Raw genomic sequence first — 11,802 nt, 5'->3', positions numbered from 1 at the left:
ACACGTATTCATTGGGCGAGACGTGAGCTGGATGGGATGTCAGTAACATCCCAGTAATAAGCGCTACTGCAGACGAAAGATGATCGACTGATGAGCTGCTTCCTTAATTCCTTGCTCGTCAAACTTTTTTGTAGATCATTAATCATGCCTCTTACCTGGATAGCAGAAGGACAAGGACGTAGTCCGACAAGTTGGTACACTTTGACAGCCAATTTAGACCCGGAACGACACAAAAAGATGCTCGGCTCCACCTCCCTTTGCTTCGCGAGGATAATGAGTCATTCTTCATCTAAATGGGAATATATGGTGGTTTAAAAAAAAAAAAAAGCGAACGTTTTTTAGCTGCATATGCTTAATGATCAAAATACGTAAATATTATAAATGTGCTCGTTACTACATTACATATATACCTACGTCATGTACATAACTTGATCGCATTTATATAACTTTTGATTGCATTTATTTAATATTTAGAATGCATAAAAAAACCCCACATCTGTCTTGTCTTTCGTAATGATTGTGAATGATAAGCAAAATTCTCCAAAAAGTGCAGTTCCCCTATATCTTGTAAAATATGAATAATATACTATTAATATCTAATGATGGACATACTTGTACTGCATTTTTGTTGGCTGTGTCTTTTTTGAACACCTCAGACTCCCCTGGTCAAATCTACTTCAGGGCTCCAAAGTAATATAGTAAACCCTTGTTTATCACTGTTAATTAGTTCTGCAAAATATTTATTATTCATTATAAATTAAATATTTTACTAGCTAGAGCATAAACAACCTGTTTCCAACTTTTAAATGTTTTTTAACAAAAGCAAGCCATCTAGACATGAAATAACAGCCACAATAGTCGCGATGTACGACAGTGTTACAATACTCACTAGGCTACATGCAGTACACAAGTAATATTAAAGAGCAAAATGGGGCCAGAAACAAAATCTTCTTTGACCCTTTGGCGAGCTACTCACAACCAGCCGTCTTATCTTTAGGCTTTGTGCGTATGCCCAAACCAGGGCTGACAAGTTGCATACAGTGTTTTCCAAGCAAAGTATGATACAAAAAACCCCCATTGATTTGTATGAAGACTAATAGTCAGAGTTCCAGGTGACCTCAGGTGATGAGCTATAAGGCAAGGTAACGTAAGGGTGCTATTTGAGAAAGCAAAACGAGAAACAAAAGTGCCTTTTGAATAAAAATGATGGCGAGAGAATGAACACTGCCTTGTTTTTAGTCTTTGTTAAATCCACTGGCAAACCACACAAGTGCATGTGTTGGTGCAGGTGTTGCTGTCCGGCCAACACACCTGATTTAATGAGGCTGCGTAATGAACCATACAGCAGAAATGTTAATATAGTGGAGCTAATTTCTGCATATTAAAAAATAAATAAATCCAGGCTTCCTTACGCACACACTATTACGTGAGTGACAGGTGATCATTTATTCATTTCTAAATATGAACACCACAGCCAACATTCCTGCTCTTCCGCATCAGCGTTTTCCGAGAAACACCTTGTGATCCAACCTACAATCTGAGGTTGTGGAGGTATAGATCTACAGATGCAGAACTTCTACTTGACTTTTCTTGACCCCTGAATGATAATGAATCCATAAAGATGCAGATCAGCATGTTTTGGTAAAGCTGATAACACAGTAGAATGAATGTACAGTTTACTTACTGTATATACTTCCTGTTATAGCATTCAAAAGCAATTCCTTACTTCAACCTGGAAATGCTGTGCCTCAACTAATCCTCATTATTCCGGAACGTTCCATTTCCCTTAGTGTCATTGACCCAGCGTGGGACTAAACGGCGTCCATCCAGCATTTCAACTGCTGTCCAGGTTATCCAAGGTCCACTTGCGGTGACTCCTGTGAGGTTTCCAGGAAAAGAGTACAGTAGGAGTGACTACGACACTCCTGTCAACCTCTTCTCCAGTCGCTCCAACTTCTCCAAATTCTCTTTCAACAGTTTTGAACCAGGATTCAGACTCAAGGCTTTCTGGTAGTACATCCTGGCTGCTGCATAGTCGCCCTGTGCACAAACACAAAGTTAGAGCACACTAACACTTGGCCTTTGCAAGCGTGTTGGATTTCATCCTTCCTATATGACACGCACAGATGGGCAAATTATAAGAATTTGATCCCTAGCTGCTTAATTTTTTCAAAGATATGAACAATCTTTCAAATAATGAAATTGAATTAAAGTTAGGCTTGAGTTAAAAAAAACATTTTTTTAAATAAACTCCAAGCAAAACATGACTATCACATTTTAATTTTTTTGTATGAGGCTTGGAGGTTCTCATTTGAAATGTTACAATATCGGTCCTGTTCATCTCCATACGTAGTTATTTTTTTTGAACAAATGTAATTTTTTGACACACAGTTAACAGAAGTTCAATGTTAATCATCTCCAATTTAAGGAAATAAAGAATATCTCACTAAGAGAATTTGGTTCGATCTTCTCGCCAATTACCAAAGACAAAGTATTACAAATTTCTGTCCAATAACCGCACAGGGATGGGCAGAGCCAAAACCTTTGTGTTAAGTTAGCTGGAGACTGTTGACACTGATCACACAATTCAGTCCGTCATACATCTTAGCTAGTCAAACCTAGGTATAATGAGTACGATGTATTAGCTTGCATTGAATGACGCTGTCTTGCACAAACAGAAGATTTATGAACTCTACTTAAAATCTCTGTCCAGCTATCCTCAGATATGGTCACTCCTAAATCCTCCTCCCATAGTGACCTAATTGAATTTAGAGACGCGTAAAATAAAACATTTAATTTAAAAAGTTATAAATACATGTAACTGATCTTTTTAAAAATGGAAGCAGTGTCAGAAACACATCTAAAACTGTGTCAGTCAGAAAATCTGGAAACCTAGGATAAGTATTACGAACAAAACTGCGGATCTGTAGATATCTACAAAAGTGTTGATTAGGGAGTGAACATTTATCACAAAGGAACTTTAGTTATTAGAGATGTCCAGTCGGACAACTTTTCACGGGACACATTTCCGGCATTGTTGTTGTTTTCCGGATGAGGAGATGCTGCTCCGTTATTGATTTAACTAAACAGTTAGCTCCATCTTTTGACACTTCTTCCACTCCCGGCCTTGCGCGCTACACCGCTACAACAAAGATGACGGGGAGAAGATGATGTCGAAGGTGACGTAAATAAGACAGCCCACAAAACGGCGCATCCTGAAGCGGCTGTCAGAAAGCGGCTTGAAGATGGTCTGTAAAACATAATCTATGCAACATTTTGACCAAAGAACCACATTACATGTTATGTAGACCACAAGGAAGTGTTTTCAATTTAGAAAATAATAATAAAATATGACTCCTTTAATGCGCCCTATAATCCGGTGTGCCTTATATATATGAAAAAAGATCGAAAATAGACCATTCATCGGCAGTGCGCCTTATAATCCGGTGCGCCCTATGGTCCGGAAAATACGGTAATAGTTCATTTCCATTCGTAGTCCCTCATAACAGTGTGAGTGACACTGGGATCAAGGTGGATTAAGTGTCTTGCCCAAGGACACAACGGCAGTGATGAGGATGGCGGAAGCCAGATACATACCAGGAACCTTTAAGGTTCTGAATGATCGCTCTATCCTCTGAGCCATGCCGCACAATGAAATAGATGATGGATGTTTTTTAAATGTATTTTTATTACAGTATTGCACTAAGCGTACAATAAAAAAAAACGTTTTACCTTAATATGCTGAATGCCTCCCATGTTCATCCATGCTTGGGACTGATCAGGTTTGAGTTCCACAGCCAATTGATAGCTCTAGTAAGAAAAGAAGACATTGAATGTTGTGATTTAAACCATCTCAGGCACATATAAGAAATAGCATTTAAATTGGCTGTCAGATATTTAGTTAGATATAGATTTAGTTAGATATCTGGGTTATTTTTGGGGTCACTTTTAGAGGAGTGTGCATTGTCCTGTGTGGCTTTGTGAATAACTGACTTTGATTCTGAATCACTCTGAAACTAAGACTCATAGATAAGTTATTTTGTAAACACAGCTGTTTGGTATCACTCTTGTATATATTTGGGCTCAGGTTGTAGTAATAAAATGTAACGTACTTGAAGCTAATCTTGTTATTCTGTGTATTTATGTTATGCAAGTGGCACTTGTCGTTATTAATTGTCAGGAGGAACAATGACAATGTTCAGATAACACATCCAGACCACCAACATGAAAAAAACTACTCTGCAGAAAACTCGTAAGGGTCCCTGCAGGCGACAACGGGGTCTCCACAAAGAACAGTACCTCAAAAGCTAGGTCCAACTGGTTCATTTCTCGTAGCTGGTTTCCTTTGGAGAAATGCAACTCTGCTCTCACTGTGACATCATCGGGATTCTGCTGTAGAGCCTTGTTTAGAGCTTCCAAAGCCTGGCACAAACACAAATTAAAATGACACAAATTATTGACATCCATCTATCCATTCATTTAGAGTTGCACTCTAAATTATTCAAACATTTGTGGTTAAGCTAAACAAATCAAATGTGATTGATTGAAATACCTATACAGTAGAGCCTCACTTTTTGGCAGTGTTGGGTTAGTTACTGAAAACCAGTAACTAGTTACAGTTACTAGTTACTTTATTTCAAAAGTAACTCAGTTACTAACTCAGTTACTTACACCAAAAAGTAATGTGTTACTGTGAAAAGTAACTATTTAGTTACTTCTTCTTTTTTTTTTTAAGGCTCCCATTAATGCCCTTTTAGCCTTCATTTCAGTACTGTTATTGCACTGGAGAACAATACAATCTGTTGATCAACTTGACATGCATTTGCATCACTGAACTCAGAAAGCAATGTGGTCTACATACAACACACAAAGACAAAGATATGTTTCAAAGGGCCAATTTATTTCAGGCCAGAACAAATTGACAAAACTATTTTAAATAGCTGCAACATAACATACATAAGTAACAAACAGCATAATAACAGCATAGCTGTAAACCTGGCTTCACCCAAGGAAGGCACACATGACATACACAAAGACTAACCAGGCATTTTTTCTCTCTCAAGGAATTCGGAAATAAAATCATGTATTCAGGAGATCAACACTGTACTGAAGCCCAGAACACTCTACACATTTCCCCAGTTTTAGTTTAGAGACAAGGAAAGATTTCCCTGGCCCACTAGGATCCCTCTTTATGTTTGTGAACTTTATAGTCTATACATTTAGAGTGATGTGATAATCAAACACTCTAGAAGTCTATAATGAAAGAGTATATAAGACAATTGACATAGTGTGTGTACCTTCAGTGCTGAATGATGAGCAGAGGCAAGAGTTTGAAGTGTTTTCTTTAGCTCGCTTTCCATGTTTATGGACTCACTGTCCAGGTACTTGGAACATGTTTTCCGTACCATTTGCTGTTTGACGCCGGTATCATGCTAATTAGCTGCCTGAAAGCGGGTGACTCCACTGTAGAAATAGCCTGCATGTCTTCTAGCACATACACTGCAATGGCTCTATCAATGTTGTCCTGGCTAGCAGTCCCTCCGTTAAAATCCTTAAGTGGAGCTGAAGTAGCATCGGAGTCTGTGTCTGTCTTTACTAGCTTCGTCGAAGCATGTTGCTTATGTAGCTGTTTCAGCAGATTTGAATTGCTGTTTTGGGCAGTATTCCCGGGCGCGGTCACTGCTGCTGCTCACTTCTCCCCTCACCTCCCAGGGGGTGATCAAGGGTGATGGGTCAAATGCAGAGAATAATTTCGCCACAACTAGTGTGTGTGTGACAATCATTGGCACTTTAACTTTAAGTAGATGGGATCTCTGATCCAAGACACAACTTACATTTAACTAAAATGTTCTTTTCTTTGTGCTCGACAAAAGAAAAGCATTGAGAATGTCTCCATGTTAAGAAACTCGACTTCTGGCTTCGCCATGATGTCTTGTTAGTTGTTATGAGAGTCATACTTGCCAACCTTGAGACCTCCGATACCGGGAGGTGGGGGGCGTGATCGGGGTGGGGCGGGGGGCGTGGTTAAAATATATATATATATATATATATATATATATATGTATGAAATACTTGACTTTCAGTGAATTCTAGCTATATATATATATATATTTATTTTATTATACATATAAATAAAATAAATACTTGAATTTCAGTGCTCCGGGGGCTATCCAGTAGATGGCAGCATTGTCCTGTTTAACTTCTCCTCCGTTCATGACTCGGCCACCATTTTCAATGGAGAAGTCTGTTCTACTAAATGTACAGGCAACATAATTACATACCCCTTCCCCTTCGAACTGTCCTGGATGAACTGAAATTCTTGTTTCCATTCGTTTTGGAACTTGCAAGCGTATTTCTTCATCTTGCTCGTCGACGACGTCGCCATGTCTGTAACTTCCTCGTTCTTCTGCTTCGTCTCCTTGTTGTGTGCGCAGTTGTGCACTCTACTCTCTAAAAGCCGTAGATGTTATGACGTCATTGGGCAGGCAAGCTGTTTATATTGTGGGAAAGCGGACGTGAGAACAGGCTGTCCCCACTCAGGTTCGCATTGAGCTGGAGGCCACGCCCCCTCCAGTTCAATGCGGACCTGAGTGGGGACCAGCTCCGGCTGAATACCGGGAGTTTGTCGGGAGAAAATTTCTGCCGGGAGGTTATCGGGAGAGGCGCTGAATACAGGGAGTCTCCCGCTAAAAACGGGAGGGTTGGCAAGTATGTGAGAGTAGCGTATGTGTGTGTGTGTGTGTGTGTGGCCCTTTAAGATATGACAGCATGTGAGGTGAGTGACGTCAGTGAGTGAGTAGGCGAGAGAGGTGAGGGAGCGTGCAAGACACCAATAAAGTCACAAAGTTGCAACAAACCACCGGCCTCGTCATTCACCCTCGAGTCTGGAGCTATAACGACCCACTGTCGGGTAAAGTGAAGGTTGTTAGCCCCGAAGTACATACAGTAGGCCCTGGAGGAACGTCTCCCCTGCGCTCCTCAACTACGGTCTGTGCGCCCCCACCCACACAAAGCACACCTTTTTTATTTTCCTTGTGACACAGAAGGACGACACCGCAGCACTCCAATAAAACACACTCAGATCTTCTGTTTCTAGCCGATACTACATAAAAAATAACGTAAAATAACGCAGTAACGCATCATATAGTAACAGTAACTGAGTTACTGAATATAAAAAATACCGCGTTAGACTACTAGTTACCGCCCAAAATAACGGCGTTACAGTCCCAACACTGCTTATTGGCGACTTTTAAAAATGTTTTCTCAAAACATAGGCCTAAAACATAGGCCATTTTTTCCAGCAGAAAATATATTATAATCATCCCTAAGTCAGGGATATTTAACTAAATTGTTTCCAGAAAGTTACGCACAGTGGGGCCAAACTTTTTACTTTGCTATTCTTCTTCTTTTGAAATCCAGCATACTATGTAGTGGCCACTTGTCTTTGGTCTATTTATTTTGTCAGCATTACAAATTTTAGAAAGAAAATAGCCCTGTTATGCAAAATAAAAGCTTCCACTGTAGTGGACGCTGGCCTTTAAGAGGGTAAAATGTCAATGCAAGGCGGTAAAAATGGATGGAAGGATGTGCCACTGAGTTAACACTGGTCCAAGTTCCTTATATACAAAAGAAGCGTGCTAGGAATTTTTTGCAAAAATATTCATTTCTACTAAGGACTGGTCTAGTCTAATTATCAGGCTGGATTCGGCCCCTGGGTCACCAGTTGAATAGCCCTGCCCTATGTTGTTAATTATATAAAAACAGTACAAAATAAATCATTAAATGCTTTTATTACACCATAAGATCACAATTACATAGACTGTAATGATGTGTTGTCGGAGTAACCCTTATGTGCTACAGCAACAGTCAGTCAGTCTTAAAATTTTGGTTTTAAAACTTGCAGCTAGGTGAAAATAATACATATACAGTATGATTGGAAGACATTACTGTAATTACAACACAGGCAAGCAGTGTACATTGTTCTCTTACAACTCGCCATGGAGCTAGAATCAATCCCATTTGAGCAGGGGACTTAAACGTGGCTGAAAGACTGGACTGTGGCTGTTAGCTTCAGTTACAAGTAAACTAGAGAGAGAGAGTCTAATAATTACAACTTTTTTGCAAATGTTGATCCGACATTAGAAATGGCCAACGTCAAGCTAACAGGGAGGTTTGAAGGGGTATGAGCAAGCAAAGTGTGAAAAATAATATATTTTCATCGCCGTATTATTTGCTCTTTGATTTTTGCGGATAGACAGAGAAGGTAACCGCTGCAAATGATGGGTTTTTTACTGTATTTGCAAAATGTACAACCTTTCAATGGATGTCCACTTTTACTAAATAGCAGACACTTGTAATACTGTTTGAGTTGACCTATCTAAATTGTTTTGTTTTGTTGGTTCATCATTTTCAAGTAAATATAATTTTGAGTGGAATTTTATCTACCGGTATTCTTCTCTAACCAAAATTACAAGACTACTAATTATTATACAAGTATAGCAATACAAATCATATTCATCTCATCACTGGTAATTCAGTTACTTTTTCTAAAAATTAAATATATGCATGTATTTTATTGCATTGTACTGTATGAAAAATACATTCTGATTCAGTTTCAATGGCAACTGCCTAAATGTAAGCCATCTTCAAGTAAGAGACAGATTCTAGACAAACAAAAGATTTACAACGTTACAACAGTGGACTCACCTCTGTGTGGTTGCCATGCTTGCTGTACATGGAAGACAGCAGGCGGTAACATTCGATGCAACTGTCCTCTCTGGAAATTATGTTGCGGGTCATTTTCTCTGCCTCTTTGGTGTGACCAGCAGTGGCTAAAACCTGGGCCTGGTTGGACACACAGGAAATTAGTATGCGTTTGGTTGTCAGTATACCATGCAGCCTTAAATTCATTCAAGTGGATATATTTAGATTGGCAAATATCTAAATTATTAGTTTCTCACTTCCTCCTCTTAAACTTTCCTTGAACAAGAGATGATTGTGTATGTGTGTATGCTAACCAGCGCCAGCCAAATGTCGGTGTTCTCTGGCTGTAAGCGAATAGCCTCTCTGTAAACCCGCAGGGCTTCATCATAGCGACCGGTGTTGTAGTACAGTGCTCCAAGTGGTGCCAGGATCTCCACTTTCGTTGATACTTCAAGTGCCCTGCAAGCGGAGGTCAAGGATTATGGTTACTGGTTTGCTGAACTTTTGTTACTATGCTCCATACACTGAGGTGGGTAGAGTAGCCAAAAATTGCACTCAAGTAAGAATACCGTGCCTTTATTGTAATGTGACTCAAATGTCAGTAGTTATCCAAATAATTACCTTACTTAAGTAAGAGTATTGTATTAAAATATTTATTTCCCACATGTTAAAATTAAAATAAAAAGAAACCCAAAGCAAAACAAAACAACAACTACAATGGTAAATAAAAGAAAATAATAATAGAACAAATACCAACACGTGCGATTTTTGAACATGTTTACAGATTCACAATTTAACATGTTGGAAAAGGAGTAGGAAGTAGCAAAGTCACAAAGTATTCAGTGAAAGAACTTCTCAAGTACTAGTGAGTACATTCAGATTTATTTAGTCTATGGTTTTTTTTAAAGCAATTGCACAACTGTAGTTTCTGCATTTATGTGCTTGTCAGAGACAGATAGTGATAGATAGATAGATAGATAGATAGATAGATAGATAGATACATAGATAGATAGATAGATAGATTGGTGAAACGTGACACTGCCTGCTGGAGGAAGTCTCTTTAACAAATTAAAATATGTACTTTTGGTTTAATACTAAAAATAATAATGATGATATAAATAAAGGCCACAGTACAATATTATTGCAGTACATGTCCAAAAAACTAAAATACTTAAAATGAAGTGGCAAGAATGTTTAGTATAAACACACTTACTGTAATTAAACACAGACCAAATGCTCATATGTTCTTATCATATTTATTTCTAAAAACATGTATTTTTAAGTGCAAAATAAGTGCAGGAACATCCACTGTTACAAGCAAATATAAAAAAAAACAAAAAAAAACTCATAGTTGAGTATCTTTAAATTGACAATGTAAACCAGGGGTCACCAACCTTTTTGAAACCAAGAGCTACTTCTTGGGTACTGATTAATGCGAAGGGCTACCAGTTTGATACACACTTAAATAAATTGCCAGAAATAGCCAATTTGCTCAATTTACCTTTAACTCTGTAATTATTAATAATTAATGATATTTATCTTTGTGGAAACACTGATCATCTTAATGATTTCTCACAATAAATATATATAGAAACAGATAAATATCAATATGCAACACTTTATTTTTATATTTTCTCTAAGTGCACATTTTTCAAATTGAACATTTTCAAATGGTCACTTCTAAGACAGTCTTGTGAAATCACAATATCCCATTTTAACTAGCTAGCCACTAACATTTTTTAACAAATCATGAATTACTTTGCACCATGTTTGTACAAATAATAACTCATGTAAAATACAAAAGTAAACTCTCAAATTTTTAAATCATGTCACACTTTGAACTGGACACCAAATCTGTTATCTGTTTCTTTGTCAGTTAGTGAGAAGCCTGGCATTGCATGCTGTTAACTAGTGTGTTGTACTCTGGTGTGTAACTTGACACTGCAACTCTGAGTGAGTCTTGCAGATGTGCATCAGTGAGGCGTGTTCTGTGTTTGTTCTTGATGAAGTTCATGTTAGAAAAGGCTGATTCACAAAGATAAGATTTTTCCTCATTGTTTGCGGAACCTTCTTAATCTTTTGGACATATTTTCACAGCAATCTGGCCTTAAGCTTAATTATGATGAATGTAAAATGTTAAGGATCGGAAACCTAAAGGGAACGTCCTTTCGAATGGAATGCAAAGTGCCTGTTTTGTGGACAGATGGACCAGTTAACATACTTGGTGTTGTTGTCCCAGAAAATCTGGAAGATCTAGGCTCAGTAAATTATGATAATCGACTAAGAAAGCTGGACAAAATTATGCAATTATGGAAAGGGAAATCCCTAACCTTGTATGGTAAAATGTCTATTGCCAACTCGTTAATTATTCCTCAATTTATTTATTTGTTTTTGTCATTACCAGCTCCATCACAAAACTTTTTTAAGATTTATGAGCGGAGGGTCTTCGATTTTGTCTGGAACGGCAAACCAGAAAAGATTAAAAGAAAGGTTTTGTACAAAGAGTATGAATATGGGGGCCTGAAACTTCTCAACCTTGAAGCTATGTGTCTGTCTTTAAAAGCATCAATTGTTCCAAAGATGTAATTAAATATTGAGTGGTACACAAATGTCCTTTTGGACAAAAAACATGTACTGTATCAAAAGAAATTGTATCCTTTTTTACAAGTGATCCCCTCCCATTTTTCTTATGTAGAGAGTCTGCTGGGAAACATGGCGGGGTTCATAAAGGAAACAATCCACTCATAGTGGTGTTTTCAATTTTATGTGCCAGAAAAAAGAGACAATATTTTGCAGCAGATAATATGGATGAACTCTAATATTGTAATAGATGGAAAGCCTTTCTTTTGGAAAAATATGTTTGAAAGAGGAATCATTTTTGTCAATGATATTATCAATGAGAATGGTAAAATGCTGAAGTATGATGAATTTAGAACTATGTATGGTGATGCTTGCTCAAGCTTTTCATTTTATCAACTAACTGGAGTAATTGGGAAAAGATGGAAACAAATAATTAATTATGGAACTACTAAATTATTAGTTTGTAAACCTCTAATAAGAAATTCTAGTTGGCAAAAAGGAACTAAAATAAATAGAAAA

The 11,802-nt window shown here is 37.8% G+C and overlaps 1 protein-coding gene across 2 annotated transcripts in view; it reads right to left on the bottom strand.

Annotated features, from left to right (window-relative positions):
• Nucleotides 1-1,088: 1,088 nt before the first annotated feature.
• Nucleotides 1,089-11,802, bottom strand: part of tmtc1 (transmembrane O-mannosyltransferase targeting cadherins 1) — a 40,736-nt gene continuing 30,022 nt past the window's right edge. Inside the window, exons 15-19 of one of the 2 annotated variants that reach the window (XM_062065613.1) lie at nt 9,018-9,162; nt 8,707-8,844; nt 4,300-4,422; nt 3,733-3,810; nt 1,089-2,040 (exon numbers count right to left, since the gene is read on the bottom strand). In XM_062065613.1, the coding sequence (XP_061921597.1) occupies nt 1,915-2,040; nt 3,733-3,810; nt 4,300-4,422; nt 8,707-8,844; nt 9,018-9,162 (610 nt within the window). In that variant the 3' untranslated portion in view covers nt 1,089-1,914. The remainder of the gene's footprint in view (nt 2,041-3,732; nt 3,811-4,299; nt 4,423-8,706; nt 8,845-9,017; nt 9,163-11,802) is intronic. The other variant, XM_062065612.1, reaches the window with a different exon arrangement.

The sequence above is a fragment of the Entelurus aequoreus genome, linkage group LG12 (genome assembly GCF_033978785.1).
Source record: "Entelurus aequoreus isolate RoL-2023_Sb linkage group LG12, RoL_Eaeq_v1.1, whole genome shotgun sequence".
In the NCBI taxonomy this organism is placed as follows: Eukaryota; Metazoa; Chordata; class Actinopteri; order Syngnathiformes; family Syngnathidae; genus Entelurus; species Entelurus aequoreus.
The sequence above is the reverse complement of the archived record's forward strand: the minus strand, read 5'-3'. Positions and strand labels throughout refer to the sequence as shown.